This window comes from Hydra viridissima, unplaced genomic scaffold (assembly GCF_058129835.1).
Source record: "Hydra viridissima isolate aposymbiotic clone 2 unplaced genomic scaffold, HvirCarnegie_v1 scaffold_8, whole genome shotgun sequence".
Classification (NCBI taxonomy): Eukaryota; Metazoa; Cnidaria; class Hydrozoa; order Anthoathecata; family Hydridae; genus Hydra; species Hydra viridissima.
In genome coordinates this window covers 15,188,005-15,215,829 of record NW_028324307.1, presented here as the reverse complement: position 1 = coordinate 15,215,829, position 27,825 = coordinate 15,188,005, and the positions used below count along the sequence as shown (strand labels likewise).

Here is a 27,825-nt window from a genome sequence, read left to right as displayed (position 1 = left end):
TGAAATACAAAAATTAAATAAAACCTCTACAAAATTACAAAACAACGGTGTTGTGTGTTCTGACGTCAAAGAAAGAATGAAAGAAATAGAGAAAGAGTTTAAGCCTTGTCACCAGTGTCAAATTATAAAAAAAGAAAAAATTTGTTTTTCCGTCTGCACGTCTGCATTTGGAAACCTTTTTATTCAGCATATAAGTTTAAAATTGAATGAAACGTTCTAAATACTTCAATAACACGACCAGTCAAAGAAATACTTTAGTTTTTCGTCATTTTGTCTTTCCGTTTTAAAAAAAGTTTATAATACCTAAATATCAGCAAAGAGAACATTTTTATACGTTTTTGGTGTTTATGAATGTTCTTTGTAAAGACATTCAATATGATTTTTAATAAGACTGCAATCAAACTGTAATAGGGCTTGGATTTTTGAGTTTTTTAGTAAGCATGGATTAATGTAAGATTATCTTTAGCATTTTTTTAAAAAATGGTTGAAATTTTGTCTACCATTTTCTTTCCGCCATCAAATTTCTTTAAAATGAAATACTAAAATTGACAAGGTGTTTATCACGAGAAGCCATACGGTATATTGAATTTTTTTTCCGCTACTGCAGGTTGGTCCGTTGCATAAGTGAGAACTACAAATCTTCTGCTAAAAAAAAATGCAAATGCCAAAAGTTTACAACGATTGCAGATTACTTTTAAGAAGGATTTTATTTAGAAATATTAGATTTATACACACATTTATCACCATTAAATGCTTTATCAAAAAGCGCATTACTGCTTTCAGAAGTACTCTGCGCCATAATATAGCGCTATAATAAAAAAAAATGTCTTTTTTATGAATTTTACAAATATTTTTCATCGTGAAAAGCTTAACTTTTAATTGACTCCATGAATTCGATGATTAATCAAAAGAAGTGGAAACAATCACGAATGAGCTAAACAGATCCCCTTTCCAATCGTTTTACTCAACTTGGGTTAGATTTATTTCAGTACTAATTGTTTGAAAGATTTATATCATTAATAAAAATGTCAAAAAGATATTTTAAAAATATTTACTTTGCAAGAACTAGCATCTTTAGGGCATAACCAGCCGTTTTTGTAAAAGTCGTTCCTTAAGCAACCTCTTTGACTAACAACACGACCGTTAGTTGTTTGAAAATCTCTTTCAAAACAGAACATTTTTATGTTTAAGTTAGTGTTACATCGAGTTTTATCAACACTGGAAGGAGTATCTTCGCACTTCGAACCGTTTGACAAATCACAGGTGTAACAGTAGAGCTTTCCAAGAACAGAATTTTCTATAAGTACAATTTTGTTTACATATATAAGTACAATCTATTTACATACTTTATGTTCCTTTATTAAGAAGTAATAAAAAAACAACTGAAAAAACACATTCAAAAACTTAGTTGATTCCATAAGTTTTCTCGACATGACGTGTGCTGTTGCACAAGCATTGCAAAAGCTCAAAGCAGCTACATTTTTTCATTAACTACACTTGAAACATGCTTATCCTTATTAAAACAGTTTCTTTAAAAAGAGCTCCATTGTTGTGTAAATGTAACATCTTTGCTTGTTAACTATAGTTGTTGGTCTGTTAAGATAATTTTGATGCAGAGCACTGAAAATATTTAAAACTAGTCTGAAACAACCGTCATAATAGTCGACCATATACTAAGTGTAATAAAGTCGACCTAATCTAAGTGTAAAAGCACATTAAGGTCGCGGTAAGAAAATATGGAGCAAGAAAAAAAAAAGGACTTTAAATTTAGTTTGAAATAAAAAACGCTTTTGTTTAAAAAGTAGATGAGGCATAAAGATAATAATTCTGTATTGCTTATTTTGCTTTGAAATCGACTGCGTCTCAATTTGTTTAAAAATGTTTTTTTTTGGGGAGCTTTCATTCAGTTAATTTTTTTTTTGTTTTTAAGATTTATTTATAATAATAATAAAGATAAAAAATGTGTCACTTTTTAATAGGTGATAAAATGACACATTTTATTAGTGTAGTTAACAAATTGAGTGGAATCGTGTGTAAAATGTGAAAATTGTCTGAATTAAATACAACAACGGCACAAGAATTATCTTTTAAAATGGAACCAAGAAATAATTACAAGAAACAATGTTTATTGTGGTAAAACAACGTGTAAAATCAAGCAGTAGCTATAAGCACTAGCGGTTTACCTTTGGCAAAACAAGCAAATAATATAACAACAAGCAATACATCCATTCTAGTTATTTCATATCTTTAAAAAGATTTCCAACATTTACTTCAAAAGAAAATGTACATTTTAAAAACTAGTATTGTTTCCATGGTGATTTCAGTGAGCGCTATTGAGATAAATGAAGTATTCAGGTAGTCGAAAGGTTTTGTCTTTGATTTAAAAAGAGAAAAAAAAAGAAATTTTGCATTCATTTTCATTAATGTTAAATGACATGACATTTAAATTTTTAATTAATGGTTTTTAAATGCAAATTCCAGGATTTGAGTCATCATTTCGTATTTGCAACAGAACTAAATTAATAGTTATTGCATTGTTTGCATATCGTTTTTTCATTACAAAAGACATTTAGAAGAAAACTATTTTTTTTTTGGACAAAAAAACCGTTCAAATTTCTAATTACAACAAAACTTGTTTCAAAATTAAAAGGAAAAAAACGGGAATTGAAAATATTAAAACTTTAACAGCTTTTTGCTCTGATTTATAAAATCTTCAAATTCTTCAAGATTTGTATTTGCCTCAGAAATTGAGACTCTAAAAAAAATTATCTAAAAAATGAGTTTTATCCTGTTTCTTTTTCTCTTGAGCAATTATTGTTAGCGTTTTGGGTAAACCTTGTATGAGTAGTTGACACTTGCAAACTTAATTTTAAGTTCTAAACTTGATTTTCTTTGCCCTGTAAACATATACTTTGGTATACAGCATATTCATATCAAAATCCTTTTTTTCTTTTGAGGAACTTTGTATGTTTTTCCTGGAGTTGCTGATTGTATGCAACATCATCAAATCGTGTTAAATACTTTTTATTTATATAACAACATCATAAGATCACCTCATACATTTTTTATACGGTAGCAGCTATAATTTGGAGCATGTCTTGGATGATTACAAGCTTCAGCAAAGTTATTTGATTCGAGTGTTAAGTTTTTGTATCCAGTCTGTCTGCTGTGCGTGTGCTTGCATTAAAGTTGTTTACGCTTTGGAGCATTGGAGCATTTTTCATTTTCTATACAATTGTTAGACATGACGCTATAAAAACCTCATTTCGTATGAATTGCGCAAAAGATTGCATATTTCCTAATAACACCATGTGTAGTTTTGGTTATTGGATATTCCATCAAGGTTCTACAGCTTATGAGTCAAAATCCACACAGAGTTGGCTGGAGACTTATGCATCGGAGTTCATTGAAGCTGAAGATTGGCCTTCTGAAATAAATTTAAACCTATTGGCTTGAAAAAAGCGATTTGCGGAGGATTTGGCCCGCAGCAGACGATATCCTAATTTGGATAGCTTAAAACAGTTGTTGAAGGGAGCGATGGCAAATTTTCTTATTGGTCTCGAATTTGCTGAAATATGATATAAGCGTAAGTGTAATAATGTAAACAGCGGTTTGAAACGTGTGCTGTGTTTTTTTTATTGTAATCCAAACACTATGTTTAAAAGTATTTTTTTGGCGTGATAAGATTTTCTTGCTCTAAAGTTTTTTTTTTTAAACTCGTCTTATGTATCTTGTTAATCTTCTTAAAAACCTATTTTGGGAGACTAAACTGTTTCTTTTTTAATTTTGTATTCAAAGAGAATCTTTTTTGAATAACATCTGCTGAACCTTTTTTAAATATATAAATAAATCACAAATTTAAAGAAATGCGAAGCAGTGCCTGCTGAGCGTTAAAGTTTTAAAAACAAATTTTAACTAACAGATAATATTTATCGATAACGGGCTTACTCTAGATCAACGAGAAGCTTAAAGTTCTACCTTAAGCTACAGCACATTGAGAAAAATTCAAGCTTATTACAAATTAAATTATTTTGGCACTTTTGCATATTTATTAAAATGTCGATTGGAACTTACTAGAGGGTTTCCTACTCAAAAAAGGAACCTGTCCGTACTACTGTCGATAACGTGTCCGTGTCCGATAACGTACCGTTGATTCGTACTATCGTTGATAATTGTCTTTTTCTTGAGCGTTATATGTGCAATAGTCTGTGGCATATACCATAATAGTTTAATATATGCACATAAAGGCACGATCATACCATTGTTTTAAAAAGTTTCTAAATAACTTCTTTGAAAGTTAATTATTTTTTGATATACCGTCTCAAGCAATAAAATTCGAAATGAAATCTGCAGACTGACCGGAATTCTAGTTGTTTTTTTTTTTTTATTATTGTGATGTAATAGTTAAAACTTTGATCAGTTTAAACCCCGGGTTAACTAAAATACACGTTAACTATTTTCTTCGTAAGGCTGCTAAAAGTTGAAGTTAATTTCTCCTTAATTCTGCTTGTTTTTTTAATAAGACCATGCTGAAGAAAGAAAAAAAAGATGAAGAAGGAGGTGAGCTTTGCCTAAAACAAAATGTTTTCTTGAAAAATGTTGTATATTTATATTTAGCATCAAAGTTAATCTTTATGATCATGAAACTCTTACTATCATGAAAGCTGGTCTTTTGTACCAGTAACGACTTTAGCTTACATTTATTGATTGAGTTTTTTTTATGAAGATTTAAAAAACAGCTTTTGAAAAAAAAAGAGTTCTATAAGACAACTTAAGCAACAAATCCTAGATTTTTTTTTTTTTTTTTTTACATAAATAAACATAACTGAATCCCACTACTAATAATAATAAAAAAAAAAAGATATTTTATCAAATCTTTTTAATTTAAATATGCTCTTTTAAAGAACTTACTTTCAAATAAATCATTTGAAATAGCAAGTGAGTCTACTGACCCTTAACTTTATTGTTGCCTTGCTCAAACCAAAATCATATGCATAATTTCTTTTACTATTGTTAGCAACAGACTACTTATTTTCAGTTGATTAAAAATAGGTACTCATTTAAAAGTGTTTGGTTTATATCTTTTAATTTTTGATCTGACAATCAAAGGTGTTTTCTTAATTCATGGCTTGAAATAATATCTGTTCACCAATCTTATTCTGTATGTCAAGATCACATGATATTACTTGATATTAGTAGATTATCTTAACAATTTTGAACCATATAGTATTATCTTGATGTCAGTATTAAGTTATTCTAATATTGGCAGTTATTGTTGTTTTGGACTCTGAAAGTTCTTTTTTTTTTATCTTTTATTTTTTACAGAATTAAGATTTAGTCATATATAAATCCTTATCTGAAAGTTGCATTCTACAGACTATTTCAACTCACTTTAATATAATATCATTTGTGAATCATTAATTAATATTTACATAAATATTTATATAGTATCTAAGAAACAGATTTGCATGCAGGAAATATAATTTTGTACAAAAGTTCACTCAGTCATATTTTTCACCCAATATATCATTTATTTTTGCTTAAGTTTAATATTCCTTCATAACTATTTATGATTTTCTTTATTTTAAAACTGAATTCTGAAATTGTTTTTTGCAATAATAACTCAATAGAATATTTTGGAAAATATCTTAGGTTTGTTAAACCCTTTTCAAAATTTGGACAAAAGTACAGTTCTCCAAGAGGTATTCAATATTTTTTTACATTTTGATTTTTTTTTTTTTTTTTAAATCTAAATGTCAAATATAAAGTGAAAATATGTACAAGTCCCTACCAATCCATCTTGTGGAGCGGGAGCAACATAACCAATTTAAAAAAAAAAAAGTTTAAAAAAAACTATATAATATGTAATACTTATCTTAAACAATAAAATTCCATATATATTTGCACAAATATCCAAATGTATATGGAGTTTTATTGTTTTATTGTTAAATATAAAGCTTTGTTGAGGTTTTGCTCAGAAAGTTTTACTTTTTTAGTTTAAGTCTTGGTGTTTTATAATTTTTTTTAGTCCAGAGTGTTCAATGAAACACCAATCAACACTCGAAAATGTATTCATATTTTATGCAAAGTTATCTATCTTATAAATCAGGTATTTTCAGCTTTTTTTCATTGTTATTGAACAAACAGGTTTAACGTTTTGTTAAATAGTAACAATTATGTTTATTGGAATTTTAAACAATAATTACTACTTAAAAAAAATCAGTTAAACAAAATTGGTGTATACTTGGCAATAAGTTACAACCCACTTTTTTGTTCAGAAGCTTTTTCTTACATTACTCAGGTAATATGAGCCGTAGTAAATAGCACCTGCATATTTTAACTTTTAAATCTGATGAACCACTCTAAGAATTGCTACGGGTTGTATGAATTTATTTAAGATATTTATATCATATATATGTATATATATGTATATCATAAATAGAAAAAGATTATAAAAACAAAACCTTTTTAACCACTAAGAAACATAAACTTGTCTTATTGATAATTTCTGGTTGAATTAATTCTTTCATAAAAACAAAAGTTTTTTTTTTATTTAAAGTTAACTGTGTAGTTTATTTAAGATTTATGTATATGTAATAAGCTTGATGTAATGAAGCATCAAAACTTGTTAAATTTAATGTTCTACTACATGAAGCTTATTAGAATTACATATGGTCAGCATTTTAACAAGTTTTTAAATAATTTTAGTTTCTCTATTTAAGGGAGTGCAATTTGGAACAACAGAAGCAACAGAAACATTTTTTGCAATGACAAAATTGTTTCAATCAAAGGATGTAAGTGATTTTAATTCATTAGTTATTAATACTCTTTCTTTTTTTGCGGTAAAAAATAATTTTAAAAATCATTATATATAAAAAAACTCATCAAAAATCATCATAGTTGATTTTTAATGTGATTTTCTAAAGTCTAGGAATTTTAAAAAGCCTTTAGTTAAAGTTGTTTTTGTTTATTTTTTATTTTTTATTATTTTTTATTTACACATATAAGAAATATAATGATAAGAAAATTGTAAACAATAGAATTTTTGATGCAGCAAAAAAAATTTCAATAATTCAGGGTTCATTGCATATTTAAATTTACTATATAGTTTTAATTTTATTTTAAATATTTCATAAGAATAAGTAAAAGTAATAAACAAAGCATGACATTTTTTATTGACCTAAATTTGTGTCTGTAAACCAAACTTTACAATTTATAGCAAAACTGTAAGTATAAAATTTTTATTTTTCAGATCACTCTTCGGCGAATGTGTTACTTAGCTATTAAAGAATTGGCTAACATTGCTGAAGATGTAATTATAGTTACTAGTAGCTTGACAAAAGACATGACTGGCAAGGAAGACATGTTCAGAGCAAGTGCCATTAGAGCATTGTGTAAAATAACCGATTCTCAAATGTTAACTGGTATTGAGAGGTATATGAAACAGGCAATTGTGGACAGAAACTCATCAGTCTCGAGTGCTTCACTTGTGTCTTCATTGGTAAGAATTCATTGAAGTTCATAGTAATGCTAAAATCAACTTTTGATTTACAAGTGCATAAAAAGAAAAGAAAATTTAACTAAAATCTGAAATTGATTAGTTATAGGTGCTCAAGAAAAGTAACAGGATAAGATGGTTTAAAAACTACTTTCAAATATAAAGATTAATTGCGCATTAGTATTTATCTGGGTGTGTGTTTGATGTCTTGCAACCCAGTATATATATTTTTTAATCTTTAACAGTAACAAATACTTGAACAGTTAAAAAATACATCTCTTTAAGTATATAATATTTGATTAGTTTTGAATTAAAGATTAAATTGATAGTGTAAATAGCTTTACTATTACTCATTCATAGCATCTTCTGAAATCAAACTTTGATGTTGTTAAGCGCTGGGTTAATGAGGCACAAGAAGCTGTCAGTAGTGAAAATGTCATGGTTCAAGTAAGTTAACACAGACAAAAAACCTGTCATTCAGTCATCTTAAACTTTTAAAGTTCAAAAGTTTATTATTATGTTAAAATTTCTATTAGTTTTTTATAAACATTACTTATACTATTTTTTTTTATTAGTAACTTAAAAAGAATGTAAATAATTGAAATTAATTTTAGTATCATGGTCTTGGATTGCTGTACCATGTTAAGCAGAATGATAAACTTGCTGTGTCTAAATTGATTACCAAGTTGTCTCGCCAAACTTTAAAGTCTCCTTATGCTTATTGCCTGTTAGTGAGAATTGCAGCCAAATATCTAGATGAAGATCCAGAAAGGTTTCTTTTTTTTGACTCTAAATGATTGACCCAGAAAATGTTACCATCAGAGTAGTTCTATATATACAAAAAAATCTTATATAAGTTTTGTGCTTACAAATAGTCATTGCATCATCAATATACTTCAATGGTTTTTTATTTTGCATTTCAGTACAGAAAATGCCTCGTTATATGACTTCTTAGAGAGCTGTTTACGCCAAAAGAGTGAATTGGTAATTTATGAAGCAGCAAGAGCTCTTGTTAACTTAAAGAATGTGAAAAGCAAGGATTTGCAGCCTGCAGTATCAGGTATCTTTTAATGTAATATTAATGGATCTGTTTAATCTATGATGCATTTAAACTTAAAAATGATTAAAAAGTGAATATTTTAAAATATTTTAAATGTCTTTTCTTTTAGTATTGCAGTTGTTTTTGAGTTCACCCCGCCCCACTTTACGCTTTGCTGCTGTGCGTACACTTAATAAAGTTGCTATTTTACAACCACAGTCTGTTATGACGTGTAATTTGGATTTGGAAAATTTAATCACTGATGTGAATCGAAGTATCGCAACCCTGGCTATAACAACATTACTAAAGGTGAAGAGATTTTGTTTGCTCTTAGAAGTTTTTTAGTTTCTTTTATATTTAAGCAGAAGTAATCAATAAAGGCTTTAACTAAGCAAAAACCCATTGGATATCTTGTTTTAATAAAGTCCACCTGTGTCTGTTATCTCTTTGGTTATGCTTTATACAAATTTTATCTAATTTTAAAAACTGCTAAATATTGTGTAATGGAATTATTGCTCAGTAACTTTTGTTTGATGTTTAGACTGGAAGTGAGAACAGTGTGGATAGGCTAATGAAACAAATTTCATCTTTTATGTCTGAGATATCTGATGAATTTAAAATTGTAGTTGTTGATGCTATTAGGTAATTAATACAGTGTTTTAAGAGATTCTTTTTAACGTTTTTGTTTTATTTTGATTTTTCTTTTTTACATAAATAACAAACTAATTGGTTATTATTTTTTAACAGGGCATTATGTTTAAAATTCCCTCGAAAACATCTTATTATGATGACTTTTCTCTCTACTATGCTAAGAGAGGATGTAAGTTTTTTTTTTTATCTCTCCCTAGTTCCAAGCTTATTTTAAATTAACTTCAATTTAAACTGATAGATTATATGCTGACTCTAGTTAGGTTTCATATAATAACTCTTAATGTTAATATTCTTTTATGCACTAAAACTATAATCATTTATAATTGTTTAGATTAAAAAATTTTAAAAAGTGTTTTTTCTTAGGGAGGATTTGACTACAAAAAGGCAATTGTTGATGCAATTGTGGCTATCATAGAAGAGAACAATGATGCAAAGGAATCTGGATTAGCTCACCTTTGTGAGTTCATTGAAGATTGTGAGCATACATCCTTATCTACCAAAATTCTTTATTTGTTGGGTCAAGAAGGTCCTAGAACACCATCACCATCTAAATATATTAGATTCATTTATAATCGTGTAATATTGGAAAATGCTGAAGTTCGTGCTGGTAAGTTACTTAGTAGGTTTGTCCTATTATAAAATTAGAATTGCAATTCTATAAGATTGTTATAAAATTTTGCACTTTATTTCTTAATACTGATTCAATTAATTGAAATCAACTGATTTTCTTAATTTAATGTTTATATGTGGCATGCTGTAACATAATACAAGTGTTTGGCATAATGTAATATAAATGTTGTATTGTATTAGATTACAAATTCAAGTGTTTGATGTTTTTCACATAAAGTAAATAGCTATGATAAATCAAAAATTTTTTGCTTTTTCTTTCAAATCTATTAGAGTATTGAGACATTAGTCACACTTTCCTTGCTCACCTTACTTAAATGTATACTTTTAAAAGTATTCTTTGGTTAAAAGCAGTTTAAGATTTACTAAAATATTTTACTAAATTGGGCTGGTTGTGTTTTCTGTGGGTTTTTTTTTATAATGCTCTTAATCCTTATTTTAATTAGTCAAAGCTTGATGCTTTTATTAAAAGGTAAACTTTTCATGGTATAGAAAAATGTTTTTTAAAAAAACCTGTAAGTATATGAAAATTTAGAGGACGCAACCATTTAGTTAACAAAAAAAGTCTAACACCAACAAAGAGTTATCAGCATTATGTAGCAATAAAGTAAAAATATGATTAACTTATTTGAATTTTTCAAACTAAGATTAAAAATAAAAAGATTTATGTTCTTAGCTGCTGTCACATCATTAGCAAAGTTTGGTGCTCATTGTGAAAGCTTACTTCCAAGTATCTTAGTGCTTCTTTCAAGGTTTCTTTTTTTTTTTTATTTTATTTTTGTTTAAAAAAAGAAAAATTGTTTTAATTGAAGGTTTTTAAAACATTAAAAACTTAAAGCTATTTGTTGATATTTTCAGGTGTATGATGGATACAGATGATGAAGTACGAGATCGTGCTGCATTTTATTATCATATTCTAAATAAGCAAGACAAGCAATTGACATCTGGTTACATTCTAAACTGTAGGATTATTTTTATTAAATTATTATTTAAAAATATTTGTATATATACTAAAATAACACTTTGATAGGACTATTAATGGAAATGCAAATAACTAAAGCTGCAATAATTATTTTAAAATTTTTTTCCATTAGCATTAAATGTATCTGTTGTTGGTTTGGAGAGGGCACTAGCAGCATACCTCAAGGAGCCAACAAGTTTACCATTTGATATGAAAATTGTTCCTTTGGCAACTGTACCTCTGCATGAGCAGAAGAGCATTAAAACAGGTATTTCTTAAAGCAGGCTTTTTTTTTAATTAATGCTAAGTTTATTTTTTTATCAAATCATGAAGTAATTTTATTTGTTATCATTTTTTATTTATTGTTCAACTTCAAGCTGGAGAATCAACAGCTATCAGTACTTCTCAAAGAGTCTCTGCACAAACTGTTACTAGAACAGATGTTTATGCAGGTTATAAAATTTTTTATATGTGCACTGTACAGATTTATGCATCTTGATGGTTAATTTTGATCAGTCTGATCTTTAATGATCATCATTTGATGTCGCACAATTGTTGCTGGTTTTTTAAAGTAAGTTTTCATACAAAAAAATCATCTAAATCATTTTAATCTTGTAGAACAACTTTCTGCTATTCCTGAGCTTGCAGTTTATGGTCCACTTTTCAAATCTTCACAGAAAGCACTGCAATTGACTGAGAGTGAAACAGAATATGTTGTCAGTTGTGTTAAACATACGTTCTCTGAGCACATTGTGTTCCAGGTACAGCAGATTTAATTGTTTTGCTTTGTTATTAAAATCATTGTTAATTCTTAGTATAATTTAATCTTCAAAATTTTTAGAGTTATTATTTTTGATCATTCTTAGTTTCAGTGTTTTATTCAGAAGTTTATTTATTTATTTATTTTTTGTTCTGTTTTTAGTTTAACTGTACTAACACTTTAAATGATCAAATCCTTGAAAATGTAACTGTAAATATGGAGACTGGTGATGATGTTCGTGTTGTTGCTATGATACCATGCAAGAAACTGGTTTATGGCACTCCAGGAACAACATACACTTGCGTGCAGTACTCAGAGGACCCTTCTTCAGGTTTCTCTTTTAACTGCTAATATCTTTAAAAAGTTATGTTAAAAACCATGAGTAGAAAAATGTTTCTCCGGTATGTTTCTAATTATAAAAAACGATGAATAAAAAAAATATTTTAAAAAGCAAGATTTATGTTGATGTGAAATTCGTGTGAAAGCTGCGCAAAAATATAACTTATTATTGAAATTTATAGTTACAGCATCGTTCTCTTGCACTTTAAAATTTAACGTTAAAGATTGTGATCCTAACACTGGTGAGCCAGATGACGATGAAGGTTATGACGATGAATATGTGGTGAGTTTTTTTCCTTTTTTCGGCTTCACATGGTTTATTATACATTTTATTAGTTGTCGTTTATAGGATTTACTATTGATTAAAGTTATTTTAATATAGAATTTTTTTGAATTATAGTTGGAAGACGTTGAGCTAGTAGTAGCTGACCATGTTCAAGGGGTTGTAAGAACCAATTTCTCAGCATCATGGGATGAAATTGGAGAAGATAACGAAAAAGAGGAAACTTTCGCTCTTAGTGAGATGACCAGTTTAGACGGTGCGATTAAAATCTTTGTGACTCAAATTCATTAAATTGTCATAGTGAACGAATGCTTCAAATGAAACTTTTTCTAGTTCTTTAAAATTTTCAAAACACTCAAAGTTAAAATCATTAATCCATAAAATTTATATTTTTGCGAATGGTTTAAGTTTATTTTTGTTAATACTGTATTGTCGTTATATCTCCATCATATCTTTGTCATTATCTCTCATTTTATAGTTTTTTTTTTATTACGTTCTTAGTTTTTAACTTTCAGAAGCCGTTACGAAAATTATTCAATTTATTGGACTTCAACCATGTGAGCGTTCAGATCGTGTACCTACTGATAAAAGCTCTCACACGCTACTCTTAGCTGGAATATACCGAAGCGGCATTGATGTCATGGTTCGTGCAAAGTTGCTTCTTCGAGATGGCGTTCAAATGCATTTGAGCGTTAGGAGTGCTGATCCAATAGTTTGCGATGTAATGATCTCAGCTGTTGGGTAATAGACCCAACAAGTTATGAAATTTTTTGAAAATTTCTCATCAAAAGAATTTTATTTTTGTCATTCGGTATTTTATACAGCATAATAAAACTTTAAAGAAAACAGCTGTGTTTACTGTTTCTTCTTTTTTCCTGATATTTGATGAATACAACATTAAAAGAAAGGGAACTGATTTTTAAAAAGTTTACATAAAAACTCAGTAATTGCATAGCGATATTAATGGAAATGTTTAATACAATGAACACAAATCCTAATTTTTTCCCAGACTTCTTAAATGTTTTGAGTGTTTACATTTATTAACTGCAATAGAATTATATAATTGAATCATTGAGTTCAAAAAGTAATAATTAAAGTTCCTGTTGTTCTCGTATTGTTCCTCCGCTCACTGGACTACTGGGTTAAACACCAATGCAATTTCTTCAAGTTGTGTTCTTATTTGCAACTCATTCTTCATATTTAAAGGAATTTTGAACATTAAATAAACATGGCAAAGTTTCATTGTGATATAAACTCATACAAAAAGTTATTAAAGCTTTGATCTATTTGAAATCAAATTATGAAATAAAACTTTGAAATTGAATATTTTTTTATAAATAGGAAGCATTTCCATCGTACTTCAGTTTGAGTTCTGTTTCGCGTTTGGGCAAATTTTTTTACTAACTTTTAATAGAAATGAAAGAAGACCTTTAGATCTGGCTCTGTTAGATAATCGTCTTCCTGTTGTCGTAGGTGTCATCACTATCAAAGGGTCTCTGGTCCAGATGACGATGTCTGTATAAAATAAGTAGATTTTCCGAACATCAATATTTAAGTTGATACTGAATTCTCCTGGGTGTCTTTTTCGTAATTCTATTGCCTACTTCACTTTTAACGTAAAGCCCTATTTATTTATTTTAGTGGTGTTGACTAAAATAAAGATCTGAACTCACAATACGCTCCCATACAACCCAACGACCCTAGGTTCGATATGGAAAGTCATCTAGGTCTTATTTGAGTCTTTGCTTGCTCAAAATCATTTTTTGAGCGTCCCTGTTTGACACTGCTCATTTTAGAAGCTCGCAATTGTTGTCCGGTATTCAAGCAACATTTCAACAAACTAATTTAACCTAACAAAAGCTGATAGTTTTCGCTGACTGCTATGTTTTTTAAGTTTACTCTTTAAAAATAAATTTCTATTTTTTCGGAATATCTTTTGTTAAAAAACAACTATTTGAAACATTCCCAAAGTTGTAAGCTACGATGCTTTCGGTTTTATAGCGAAATTCTTGTTTCCAATTAAAAACTGCTGACTCAGGTTAAAGAAAATTTAGAAAATACAAAGAAAAGAAATAAAGCTTCAAAGCGAAGTTAGAAAAGCTGTCCAAGAAATAAGGTGTCATCTCAAAACAAAAAGCCTCGTTATAGATATTTTATCGAAACGAAACAAAACTATTGAAATATTTTGAGACAAATTATCGAGACTAGTATTTTCTCGCTTAAATTTTTGTAATAAATTTTGTTATAAAATGCCACAGCTTAAATAGTCGTTTTGATTCATTCTTTTCGGTACAATCGACAACAAATACTAAGAACTTTATTAGTTTGTCACTAATTTACAATGAAATAAAATTTTTTAAGAATTTATTCCAAAGAACGTTCAAATGTAGTGTTTAAATCGCAGGTAGCAAATTTTAAGATCAACCAAAAATTTTTAGCTTCAAATGGAATATAGAAAATTATTTTGTTCTATTAAATAATCTCTAAAAAGCAAATTTCTGATATTTTTTTTTTCTTTTAACATCTTTAAATCAGTTGAAAAAAAAAGGCCGTTGCTAATTGAAGCCCAATCCTATATCCCTATCCCTATCCCTATCTCTAACCCTAACCCTTACCCTAACCACCTATCTAACCAGCTTTATTGTGAAATATAAATGGCACTGTTATAATAAAATAATTGCGCATGCGTGTACAATATTGCGCTCTGAGCTGCTTATGGATATGTAGAGCGCATTGCGCTCTACGAAGACACTTCTGAAAAAAAAAACCCTCTGTGGTTGACATCTACCAGGATAACAACATTACGTTTCAGCGTCTCAAAACTTGATCACATTTTTTTTCCAGGATTTCGGTAGATTTATAACTGAAACAACATTGCCAACATCGCCTACTGGAAGTTTATCTTTTTTTATTTCTGTTTCTAACAAATTGCTTATTTTACTTCTAAAATTTGAGAACAATTGAGAGAAAAATTTATAAATGAATTGAGAGAAATATTAATAAATAAAATTATCAGTTTAACTAAAATTATTATTTACGGAAATAATTTATTTTGAATGAAGAAGAAATGATTTAATTTTAAAATTTGTTCTAACTTGAATAAAGTTTCTTATCGAATTATTGTGTTATCATTAATATCATTAAGTTTCATTAACATCATTAAGTTTCATATTCGCCAAACTTTACTTTAGAAGCCCTACAGCTTCGAAATCCTCAAATAACTTTAGCAGGATTTTTATGAACACTATCCATGAAACACATAAAGTTTTTTAAAATGGCAAAAATTAAATAGATCCCGGCTGATCTTCAAGTTTTTTAGAAAATTTTACTTTTATGTGGATTATCTATTGAACTTGATGGATAATTATTGCCGCTTTTTTCATGCCTTTTTTTCGTTGAAAATATTGGTGTATCGTGTACTTTTTTTAAAATAATTTTCTCGATAAGTCAAGTTATCTCGCTCTCTACTTCATAATGTTCTAATGTAGTTCAATAAACTTAACAAATTCTTACAAAACGACAGTACTGGGATTATTGATGATTATTGAGTACTGGGGAAAAAATAGAAATAGAAAAAGAAATAGGAAAATTGTTCTTTGTATGTTAACTGATTTCAACTTCACTCTCAGAATTTTTTCATTAAGTAAAAATAAATTCGTATAAAATATAGGTTGCATTAATCTTTATTTAAATAAATAAATATAGTATAAGTTTCATTTCAATTTTATTAACTATACTTTTCTCAGCGCCAAAAATATTACAATAACTAAATATTACAATAACTAACTACAATAACTAAAATATTACAATAACTAAAAATTGCAATAACCAATTTACTCCGCTGAAAAAGTTGATTTCTACCACACGGCTTTTTAAATCATGTTATTTCGTCTATTGACAAGTAAAACTCTCTAAGTGCAATTAGCTGCAGCGTCACTTAATGAGTTTTACTTGTCAATAGACGGTTTGTAAAAACAGATTGTTTCAAACGAAACCAAAAGAACACTTTGACTTTCGAGAGTTTTCTTAAAAAGAATGCTTTTCGTTTACTGGAAAATGACTTCAGACGAATTTTAAAGATCATCGAAAAGTTGTAATATTTTCCAATGATCGTAGCATTAAGGCCAAAAAATAATCCTAATTTATTCAAACGAGTCCCTAATTATTTATTCATTTGATTGTACTTTAAAATTCATTAAAAATTTTACTACAAATTAGCAATTATAGCTATGGATTCGCTCATTTCAATTGCGATTTAAAGCCACACATTTACCTAATAACTTGCATTCAAAATCAAGCGAAATGAATGGAAACAAGTTCTCTTGTCAAATACAAAAAAGTTTAATCTTTGAGAAATTTTGAAATGGAAGTATTTATTCTTTTTATCTGAAATCGAAAGCAGAAAAATATACAAGAAATCTCTAACATTCACTACCTTGAGTAAATTAACTCTACGGTTGATTTTGCTTTCAAAAGCAAATCGATGGCCTGGTTTTTACTATGAAAGCAGTTTAAAAAGGTTTTTCGATGTTTCATAAACGCGAAAATTCCTACGAATGTGTTCAGACACAAAAGAGCTTTAAAACATGTCATTCTTTTGAAACATGATTTTTATAAAAAAAAAAAAAAAAAAAAAAAGATTTTTTCTTGTAAATTTGAATTCTGCAACAAAACAAATGGCTAATTTTTAAAAAAACCTTTAATCTTTCTTTTTACTTATCTTGAAATTTTCCTTCTTCTTTGGGCACGGCATAAAAGAGATAATTACTGGGGCTTAACGTGATATTATAAAAGAAAGTCAACAGTTTTAAATATATGCATTTTTAAGATAAAAATATTTAAATATATGCATTTTTAAGATAAAAATATTTAAATATATGCATTTTTAAGATAAAAATATTTAAATATATGCATTTTTAAGATAAAAATATTTAAATATATGCATTTTTAAGATAAAAATATTTAAATATATGCAATTTTAAGGTAAACAGTTTTAGTTGTTTTAGAGTTTATTTTATCACGTAATAATAAAAAAATATTTAAAAATATTCAATGAAACTTATAGAAGATATTTTAGATAACAAAATAAGAATCCAGCTAAAACAAAGTAGCGTGTGGTAGTTAAACGTGATAGGCTTCACATAAACATGATAGAATTCGTATAATAGAATTTTTCGAGATCTTTGTTACAAAATAAAAACCATGTTGTTTACACTTTTAAAAAGATAATTCTTAAACAAATTAATTATTATTCAAGAATGGCGAATGGACTTTTAAACGAATTAATCGTTATTCAAGACGGCGAATGTCAACGATTTGTTATATGATTTTCTACTTTCAACTTCAGATTAGAGCACTTTATTTTGATTTTGAGACTTATGTTTGTATACGTAAATTCTCTATCACAATCAATTGTAAAAGTAGGGGAAGATGAAGATGGGGTGGGGGGTGAGGGGAGGGGGTGAGGAGTTGGGGTGAGGGGTGAGGGTGGAGTGGGAGATGCAGTAATCATAAAAAATAATTTAAAATTTTAAGATTTTCTATGGTTTTATAAAAATACTTTGGGTATTTTAGGTGATACATGTTGTCTTTTTCTTGTTAAATCAACGTAAGTTTTTTTGCTTGGAGAACAAATATTGTCTTAAAAATTGTTTTAAAAAGAGATCTTATTTTCTCTTTTCAATCAGTTTGCAATATGAGATTCTAATAAACTTTACTTTAAATGAACCTTTATTTAGTTTGTGTGTTTTTTTTTAGTTATCATAAATGGGTCATTTTTTAACTTCTGGCAGAGACACAGCCAAGGTTGTGTAGCAGGCAGATTAACATGGACAATTATCCCTCTGTTTCTGACTATTTTGAATATCGTCTTACTTCTCCTCTTGTTGACTTTTTTTCTTTGTGAATCATAAAGAAAATGTTTGATTGTAAAATTTTATCAGCTATTCTGACAACAAGTCTTACGCAATCAAAAAAGTCATAATAATAAACAATTGAAGTTTAATTTGTTAAATTTCTACACATTAAAAATGCTCCATGCCACATCATTTCATGCTGATTTGGATTTGTGGAAAAAAATTGATAAAATTATCGTTCTGCAATGACGAAAAATCTGGACGTTGTTTACAAGCAGATTCACATCAAATCTGTATTTAAACAAACTAGTGAGCATTTTGTTAGCATTTGCATGGTATGCACAAATTATAACTAGTATTACTGTTGCACAAATTATAACTAGTGTTACTGTTGCACAAATTATAACTAGTGTTACCGTTAGTACATTTCTGCATATAAGTCACTTGATTTTTGACATATAACATATTTCTAAAAGTGAAAGTGAAGTTTGGTTGTGCTCTCTCGTTTAGGTGCAGGAGATTGAAACAGCAAAGGCAACAGCTAAAGGTGAAGTAAAAGAAAGCGAAGGAACAAAAATACACTTTTATAGAACTTGTTTGCTTTTTATAAACTAAGTATTTTTTGATGAGAAGCTATAAATGTGCATGTTGTGCGTTTCTTTTTTATTACTTTTTTGTTGAAATCATAATGAGTAATCTTATAACCTTTTTGTTTTTAACTTGATCTTTTTTATCGATTTTTTTTTGTTGTTGGCAATAGGTCTTTATTCTTGTCTATAAAGTGCATTAACTAGCAGTTTTTAATGTTATTCAACTATAGTTACTGTGAGGAATAAACGTAGAAAATTGAGCTCGTCGTAGGCAAGAAGTTTTAAACCCAGGTTTAGAGAGGTAATTTTAATGGTATAAATAGTAACTTAAACTATGGCTTATAAATCTCCAGTTGAATAACCTTGTCATAGATGACTTAGTCATAGTCAATGAGTGCTGTCACCGGTCCACACAATTAGCCAGTAACTAAAACAGGCGGTCCGGATCTTTTCTTGCCATTCTTCTATTAAAGAAAATCCAGTTTGAGCTGCCTGAATATGATTCAATGAGACGTGTACGCCCGCGTTGCCTGCGTGAGTCATGTGAAGTAAAATATTCGTTGGTCTTTGGGCCTGGGGAGATTTGATAGTCGCATTTGTCCATACTATTTGAGGAAAATTACCTAAAAAAAATTAATCAACAACTGTGCTCACAGTTGTTGATTAATTTTGTTTAGGTTTGTTTTAAACCTTGTTGTTTGTTTTTTGTTTAAATAAAAATGGTTCCTATGTGCATTTTTTAAAGTTTGTTGCTAAACAGTTGTTTTTTGAAGTACTAAATGCTTTGCAAAGCTTGATAATCACAACATATGGTTACATAACATAATGTTATGGATGCATAATATTATATCCACATCACTTGTTTGTGCGTATTTTAAATTTCTTTTTTCTTTTAAATAATATTTTTGACCTTTATTTTTTAAGCTATTAAAAGCTAATCAAGGGACTGGATTTGAAAATTAGTTTAGACAATATAAATTTTTGTGTTCAGCGTTGTAAATAAATGAGACTTATATCAATACAAATAAACATTTCTTAAAATATTTTGCTTTTAAAGACACATAACCTGAAATTAATGACAACAATAATATTAATAACAACAATAATGATAATAATAGTAATAACAACAACAGCAACAACAACAACAATAATAATAATAATAATAATAATGATAATAATGATAGTAGTTATAATAATAATATAAATAATAATAATGATAATAATAATAAGAGGTGTCTAAAAAAGGCACTCCATATACAAAGAAGACTGCAATGGTAAGTAATGAGTATCACCGTTGGATCTACAACGAATCCTACTAGTTTGAGCTGATCACTACAGTATCGTTTACCGACACCGGGGCAGTGCTCCCCTGCCATTGTAAAAGGAAGTTAATACAAGTTTAACCTAAAATGACTTTTCTAGGAAGTAAATCCTTTGCATTCACCTTTTCAGTGTTATAAATTAATGAGCGTTGATCGAGAAAATTGTATGGCAAAAAGAAGCAAGTTCAAAAACTAGTTGAATAGGCATGTTTTGAAAGCTGATTTTCGGAAACTTCCTTTATGGTTGAGCAAGGCAGAGCAGAGCAAACACGTTTACCTGCGGACCTCGTACTTCTTGCTCTCTTGGATAATCTATTTATACATTTTGCTAAAAGTCCTCAGTTGTGAGGAGCTTAAAAGTCCTCAGTTGTGAGGAGCTTAAAAGTCCTCAGTTGTGAGGAGCTTAAAATCCTCAGTTGTGAGGAGCTTAAAATCCTCAGTTGTGAGGAGCTTAAAAGTCCTCAGTTGTGAGGAGCTTGAACTGCAATTCTTTTGCTTTTTTAAATACAGCTTGAAGTATGTCTGCATTATTTCGCAAACAAAAGTAACTTGATTCATACAACAGAGTGGAACAGCTTTTTCTGTCAACCAGTAAATAAAAAGTGAAAGAGGTTACTTAACAGGAAAAGATAAATTAAGTACAAGAAATAAATATAAAGTACTCTGTGCTTAATAATAAAAGAATACTTTTTTCCAAAAGGTTTTTTGTTTTAAAACTTGTCCCCGTTAACTTTTAACGGCTTATACTGTGGGGGCAACAAAAAAAACACTTTTTTCGCCAATAACTTACAGTGGTGTGACGTATCAAAGTCCTATGCTATAAGAAAGTCCTTCTGTAACAAATGATAAATTCTATATTATAAAATAAACATTTGGAAAAAATAAATTTGTTGTTTTAACTATCTAATTTTTATTTAAAAATGATAAAGTATAAGTAAATATTTATTTTACAATATACAAGATTTATCATTTGTTAAATTAGGACTTTCTTACAGCATAGGACTTTGGTCTTACCACGGTACGTTAATGGCGAAGAAGAGGTGGGAGAGGATTCGAGTATTTATTCAACAGACATGCAAAATAGCGAATTGTTCCTCTTCTTTCAATTACTTTCACGCCTAACTAGTTTTTGTTTTACAGATAACTTGCCACTTTTTCAAAGATAGTGGGAATTAACCGAGGTTAATTTGTGTTTATTGGTGACCTTAAACAAACAGACCATTTTTTTAAAACGCTTATTGATGTTTCTGAACAAAATAAAAATACCGAAAAATGGCAAACGAAACTTACTTGAGTACTTAAGCTAATATACCTAATGGTTAATTAGAATATATTAAACTCTACTAATTGTAAAAGTGTTTTAAGTTACAAAAATATATAAACCCTAAAACAGAGTTTTGAAAAACATTTATTTGTGCTGTTTATTATTATCAATTGCAGATAAAGATGTTTAACTAAACCTCGCCATTTTCACACCACGAGTTGCTCCATATACGTAGTTATTACTTTTTATTTTTTCACAATTACTATTAAAAATATGTATTTCTATCTTCAAAAAATTTTTCTTTTTTTGTTTTGTTTTTTTCACTTTTATTGCAAAATTTAACTCTTTTTAAAAAATTACCTCTCAAATTTCTCTTTTAAACATCATCTTGATGCTAAATTTTTTGCGTTTGTATTTTATTTATGATGCAAAAACCCTACATTAAAAGTAATAAAATTAAACGCTGTTATTAAGAGACACTGTGCTTGCTAATAAGTTGCTGAAAGGGCTATTTTTTAAATTTTGATGTTCTCGTGATCACATTATATTTTTTTACGAAGTGAACATGGCTTTTCAATACGGAGGTAATATTTAAACCAAGTTCAATAATGGAGATAATTATAACGACACGTTTTTCATTACTTAAACTCCATCATAGAATGCTTGATTGTCTTTATTTGCCAGAAGGAACGAAGTTTTCGCAATAATACTTACGGACAACAATTTACACTAAGTAGACTTCTCATAAACTATTGAACGGTGCATATACTAAATTTGTTGTCTTTTATTTTTCTTATAGGTAAGAAAATCTATTTTAATTTTGTTTAAAATGCATCTTCTATGGTTTTAAATAAGAAATTGTGTTTTATGAATTTAAATTTAGAGTTGGAAAAGTTGCCGAAATAGAATAGAACATTTTGGGGACAAATTAAAAAAAAAAAAAAAAAAAAGGGAGCATAAGCATCATCATAAAATTACTTTTAAGATTTATAGTGCTAATGTTTTCCGAACCAGCTTGGAATTAACATTATTTTGGAAAATAATTTCTCTTCATTAAATATTTGCATGAATCTAAAAGTTTAGTAAAATAAGACTTCTGTGTACTTCTTATACTTCATAAATATAGTTAAGTCACATAATTTTCCAAAGCATTAAGTTGAGTAGCACAAAAATGGTTAATTTGTTTTCTCCCAAATGAAGTCTGATAAGCCTTGCTGTTCAGCACGTTTTCTCAGAGCTGCAAAGTATTTGTAGTTAATCTTAGTGTTGGTGATATATTAGAAAATGTTTTTTTTTTTTTTGATAAAGTCAGCTTAATAGACTGGCAAAATACTGTACAATGAATTTAATGTTAGCATTACTATATCAATGTAAATACACTAACACATACAAATAGTGATGGTTGTCACCATCACTATTTGCTTTCTAAACAGTAGTTTATACTTTTAGGTTTTAAAGTTCTTTTACATGTTCATTAAACTGAGTGTCACTGATTTAGATGATATTGTTGCTCATATAGTTTTGAGTATTTTTAAAATATTCGTTATAGTCATTTATTTGAGACTACAAACAAAAAGAATAGCAATTATTAAAATACTAAACTGAGGAACGGACACAAAAAGAATAGATTTTAGACTCTTTGATAAATTTGTTCTTTTTTACTGCTATTTCTCTTGAGTATTTTTAACGCATAATTCAGTAATAGTAGGTTTTCAGAAAATCAATAATAAGTTTATAAAATTTATGTTTGTATGGATATTTTAGTAAAAAAAAAAAAAACACTTCCTAGCATATTATTCCTTGTAATTATACAGGAATGGAAGCAGTTAATAACTGGTAAATGTGAGAAATAAATTGTGAAAAAAAAACAAAACCTTTTTAACAAATACCAATTCAATTACAGTAAATATAGTGAAATACAGTGAAATTAGGTTAAATATCTAGAAATATTACATCTAACTATTCTTATAATTTTGGCAACAACTTCATTAAATTTAATGTGGTAAAGACAGTGTTTTAGAACTATCAGTAGTGTGTTGATTTTATAAGGAGACTTTAACTTCAAGTTAGGTTTTCTCAGAAATACACTTTCTGTACTATAACATTTGTGCACTACACCATCAATATAGAGAGACAGGGCTTGAAGTAACATCTGATCACGAATCCTGTCCAATATTTTAAGGTGTCATATATTAACCCAATAATTTAGTATTATATAACATCCTAATATCAATATTAAGACATCTTAATATCAAGATTTTATTTCACTAAAGCTTTCATTGTATCAATATTAAGATGTTATGATATGATATTATCATGTTAAGATTCTATTTGATTGGTGGTGTTTCTTTCTTTTTTATATATATATAGCTCTGGAGAGGTATGTAATTATTATACCTAGTCATTAAGCATAAAAAAGTTACTTTAGCTAAATTAAATGTTATAACTTTCAGAAATTCAATCTGTTGACATAACTACCAGCAATTAATTATAAAACAAATATACAAAAAAACAAAGACATTATGACCAAGTGCTTGATTTTTTTTAATTATCTGATAAACTGCAAGAGAGTAAAAAATTTTGATCACTGATCACTCCTAATTGCCAACTATCAGATTATAATAAATGCAGCTTTTAAACTAATTCTTATTGTTTACCTGGTGAGTAGCTTTTGCATTAAAACTTTAACAGTGCTATATGTCCTGGTTTCATAAGTCAAAAAGGTAAAAAATCTGTTTCCTAATTGATCTCAAATAGTTTTTATGGTATTTCATCAATTTAAAAATATTTTTAAAATATTTTTTTTATGTAAATGTAAACCAAATGAATACCAAAGTTAAATATTTTTATTCACTACAAATGTGTAAAATTGAATATTTGATGATGTTATTTTTAAGGCTTGTTTTATAAATTCTATTTAATTTTAAGTATTTTTTCTTATTTCGTTAAAAAGATTTATTTTTTTATATAATTTTTTAGTTAATATCTTTAAAAATGTCATCATCACGCAAAAAAGTTCTTTTGAAAGTCATAATTTTAGGAGATAGTGGGTAAGTGCTTCTTTTGTTTTTCTATTTTGAATTTGCTTTATCTTAACATATTTCTAACTCTTGCAAGAATTGTTTTTCTTTGTTTTTCCAGATTTACTTATTTTTGTCTTGAATATGAATTATGATTAAAATATTATTTAGCTTTTAGTATAGTAATCCATTGCTAAATATACTAACTTTCATTTCTTGTCACTTCTCATTGGGTCTTGAAGAAGTATAGAAACAAAACCACTACTTAGTAGAATAAATTACTGAATATCCCAGTTTTATCACTGCACACTTTTTGTAAACAATAAAAAGGTTATTTTGTTTTTCTCTCCAAAAAGGTATCCAAAACAAAAAGGAATGTTTATGAATGTAAATTGTGTTTGAAGCAAAGTGTATTTTTACAAAAAAGTAGCAGTTAGCTTACAAAGTTTAACTTTTAAGAAAAGGATTGCTTTTGAAATTTATATTTGATGTCTGTTTACATAAGACTTTTTACTTTTTATATGAGTTGCTTAGTAATTAACTTATTTTAGCTTTTTAAAATTTGAATATCATTTAATTTTTAGTAATTAACTTATTTTAGTTTTTTAAAGTTTAAATGCATAAAACAATCTATCACCTTGCACCAATCTTTTTTGTCTAGAACCATCTTCCATTGTGCAACTAACTTAAAGTATACATAAATTTTTTAACTTTTATTTTCATTGTGTTTAGCGTTGGTAAAACATCTCTGATGAATCAGTATGTAAATAAAAAGTTCAGCAATCAGTACAAAGCAACTATAGGTGCTGATTTTTTAACTAAAGAAGTCATGGTTGAGGATAGGCTGGTTACAATGCAGGTATTGCATTGAGAATTTTAATAAAATTATTATTTTTTTAAGTAGTTTTAATAACTTTGAATAAGAATTAAGTGATGTCAAAAACTTATTTTTGTAAAATAAGCTTTTGTTTTTCATTTGTCTTTTTCATAGATTTGGGATACAGCAGGTCAAGAGCGTTTTCAGAGCTTAGGGGTAGCTTTCTATCGTGGTGCAGATTGTTGTGTGTTGGTATTTGATGTCACTGCTCCAAACTCTTTTAAAACTCTAGATAGCTGGAGGGATGAATTTCTCATTCAAGCCAGCCCGAGAGATCCTGAAAATTTCCCATTTGTGGTGTTAGGAAATAAAGTCGATCTTGAAAATAGAGCGGTATGATAATAATGCTAAAATATTGTTTAATTACCTCCTCACCATAAGTCATAATTTTATAAACAAAACACGTTTTTCAAAGGATTTGTAAAAATTTTCATTCAGGTTTCAGCAAAGCGTGCTCAACAATGGTGTCATAGTAAAAATGAGATTCCATATTTTGAAACAAGTGCAAAGGAAGGAATCAATGTGGAGCAAGCTTTTCAAACGATTGCCAAGAAAGCACTTGCCCAAGAAACTGAAGTAGAACTATACAATGATTTCCCAGATCAAATCAAACTTAGCGATCAAAATAAACCACGTTCTAGCGACTGTGCATGCTGAATTTTGATATGAACATATTTATTTTGTCTTGAATGTAATTTCGTTGAAAGGCTTTGGAATTTGGAAAAAAAAAAGCGTTAACATTCATTAGCTGCTCTTGTGCGAAAAAAGATGCACATAATTGCAATTTTGAATCCCTGGGTTTTCCACATCTCAAATTCTCTGACTGTTCATTAGTTGTATCCTTATAGGTAATTTCTGCCTTATGGGTATTTTCTTTAAAAAAGTTTTGTTTTAATTCGTATGTTTTTTTTATAGTGTAAACATTTTTTCCAAAGCGTATGTTTGCGTTAACTATTTCGCCAGTGTTTTATTGTATTTCTTCTCTGGCGTGACCGGGTTTTTTTTTTTTGTTTGTAAAAGAATAATCTATTTGTTGTAATTTACATAATTATCCTTTGTTTAAATTCAATGTTTAAAGAACTTTTTTATAATTTAAATTAATTTCTTTTATGTTAATTTTGAAGTTCTTGACGCCTTGAAATTACTTTTTGTTTGTTCTTGTGCCTTAAAGCGCCTGCAGTTCTTATTACTCTTAGACTTAAGTAACGCATAATTTTTGTTAAATACGTGTATCTTAACTCGAATATTGAAATGAGATTTTTCTAGCCTGCCGTTTTTTGGCACATCTTCAAGTTCTAAAAATAATTATCGGTCACGGATTGGAGCTGCATTTTAATAGATTTTCTAGTCGTAAGTTATTCTTGTTATTTGACTGCATATATAGCTGCTAGTTTTATTGTATTTGCGAAAATTGATATCAATTATATCTTAATAATGAATTCGATATCTTTTTTATAAATCGTACTTCGAAAAGATCACTCATTACAGTTGGTTAAAACCGTCAATCTCTAAAAATTATATTTCTTAACGCTTAAGTTAAATTCTACGTTAAAAGACTTGTAGAAAAAAAGTTTTTCGCGAACATTTTGTTTATTTTTGAATGGCTCCTAGTCGCGTTATTGTTACCACTGTTTAACATTTCAGTAAGAGCTCTCCCTCGCGTTGCTTGGGTAATTTAAGGCATGCCTGTAAACGTGTGCAGTTATACCACTTTCGATTGAGCTTAACTATTTTTGGTAAGTGATATGTTAAAGTAAACAATACCAGGCAAAATTTGTTAGAGTTAAAAATATTGATTTTTTTTTTGTAACGTTAAAAGATATGACGGAGTCTGTTATATAATACTAGAATATGTTTAAAAATAACAGGTTTTCTAGGTGCATTCTTTTCAGTGATTATCTGTCAGTATACTTCAATAATTACCACTTTCCACATTTATAACTAGTAATTTGTGGTATGATGAGGCTCTACAAAAACATCCAACGTCTCCTACGACTACGACAAAAAGTAATGAAAAATTATTAATGTCGGTTTAGGTATTTCAACGGTCACTGACGGGAAGATCAGACTTTTTGTACCAACCATACCCATTTTAGGATTTTTACCTAAACAAGATCAGCTATACAGATTCTCATTAGTGTTAAGCTATTACCAAATGATCATATTTATTGTAAATTTCGAAAATTTCGGAATATATTAATAAATTTCGGAAAGTATTGGATTTTTTTATAATACTAAAAAATGCTTGAAACACTTTGATTAATAATTTAAAAGTTTAATTGAAAATTTGATTATCACTCTCCTATCAGTTTAGTTGCTATTTATTTTGGTTGTAAACTGATTCTGTTGTTTTAGCTTTGTCTGAAAATTTTAAAAAGAAACATTCTCCACTTTCATAAGATTTGTTTATTTTGTTTTGATTCAATCAATCTGATTTGCTATCGGGCAATATGCTAGACGCTTGGAAATGCTAAACCTTAAACAAAGGAGAAACATTTACTTGCAAACTATGTGAAAACACAAGTCAATTCTCAAATTCTACAACTGGAACGTGGTATCACCTAGACAAAAAATATGAAATCGAAAAGGAAACACAGGAAAAGTTGACAACAAAAGCTGCAACAGAATAAAAAAGTCGAAAATTTTAACCTTATTTCAAAAGCAGCCAATTGAAGAAGGATTTAGTTTTAATGCCATTGTTAACATCTCTTATATCTTATGTACAATTCAAGTATTCAA

The 27,825-nt window shown here is 28.3% G+C and overlaps 3 protein-coding genes across 5 annotated transcripts; 2 read left to right on the top strand and 1 right to left on the bottom strand.

Annotated features, from left to right (window-relative positions):
- Window positions 1-258: 258 nt before the first annotated feature.
- On the bottom strand, window positions 259-2,316 carry LOC149885296 (uncharacterized). Of its 2 annotated transcripts, none has more exons than XM_090096705.1 (3): window positions 2,184-2,316; window positions 1,056-1,297; window positions 259-645 (listed from the first exon to the last, which is right to left on the bottom strand). In XM_090096705.1, the coding sequence occupies exons 1-3, from the start codon at window positions 2,227-2,229 to the stop codon at window positions 517-519; spliced, it is 417 nt and encodes a 138-aa protein (XP_089952831.1). In that variant the 5' UTR covers window positions 2,230-2,316; the 3' UTR covers window positions 259-516. The 2 variants fall into 2 exon arrangements, with proteins under 2 accessions (XP_089952831.1, XP_089952832.1); XM_090096706.1 differs by having other exon boundaries at window positions 259-642.
- Window positions 2,317-3,940: 1,624 nt separating this feature from the next.
- LOC145194630 (coatomer subunit gamma-2-like) lies at window positions 3,941-13,004 on the top strand. Its single transcript, XM_090096704.1, has 21 exons — window positions 3,941-4,560; window positions 5,653-5,702; window positions 6,029-6,109; window positions 6,723-6,794; window positions 7,253-7,501; window positions 7,859-7,945; window positions 8,113-8,270; window positions 8,422-8,558; window positions 8,668-8,846; window positions 9,079-9,179; window positions 9,285-9,357; window positions 9,552-9,795; window positions 10,492-10,567; window positions 10,674-10,777; window positions 10,910-11,044; window positions 11,154-11,228; window positions 11,395-11,537; window positions 11,699-11,867; window positions 12,058-12,158; window positions 12,276-12,414; window positions 12,674-13,004. Exons 1-21 carry the CDS (start codon window positions 4,527-4,529, stop codon window positions 12,901-12,903), a joined length of 2,637 nt encoding a protein of 878 aa, XP_089952830.1. The 5' UTR covers window positions 3,941-4,526; the 3' UTR covers window positions 12,904-13,004.
- Window positions 13,005-19,382: 6,378 nt separating this feature from the next.
- LOC145194862 (ras-related protein Rab-7a) lies at window positions 19,383-26,525 on the top strand. 2 transcript variants are annotated; one of them, XM_090096052.1, is made up of 5 exons: window positions 19,383-19,468; window positions 24,169-24,239; window positions 24,942-25,068; window positions 25,201-25,419; window positions 25,525-26,525. In XM_090096052.1, the coding sequence occupies exons 2-5, from the start codon at window positions 24,184-24,186 to the stop codon at window positions 25,741-25,743; spliced, it is 621 nt and encodes a 206-aa protein (XP_089952178.1). In that variant the 5' UTR covers window positions 19,383-19,468; window positions 24,169-24,183; the 3' UTR covers window positions 25,744-26,525. The 2 variants fall into 2 exon arrangements, with proteins under 2 accessions (XP_089952178.1, XP_089952177.1); XM_090096051.1 differs by lacking the exon at window positions 19,383-19,468 and adding an exon at window positions 21,840-21,988.
- Window positions 26,526-27,825: the final 1,300 nt, after the last annotated feature.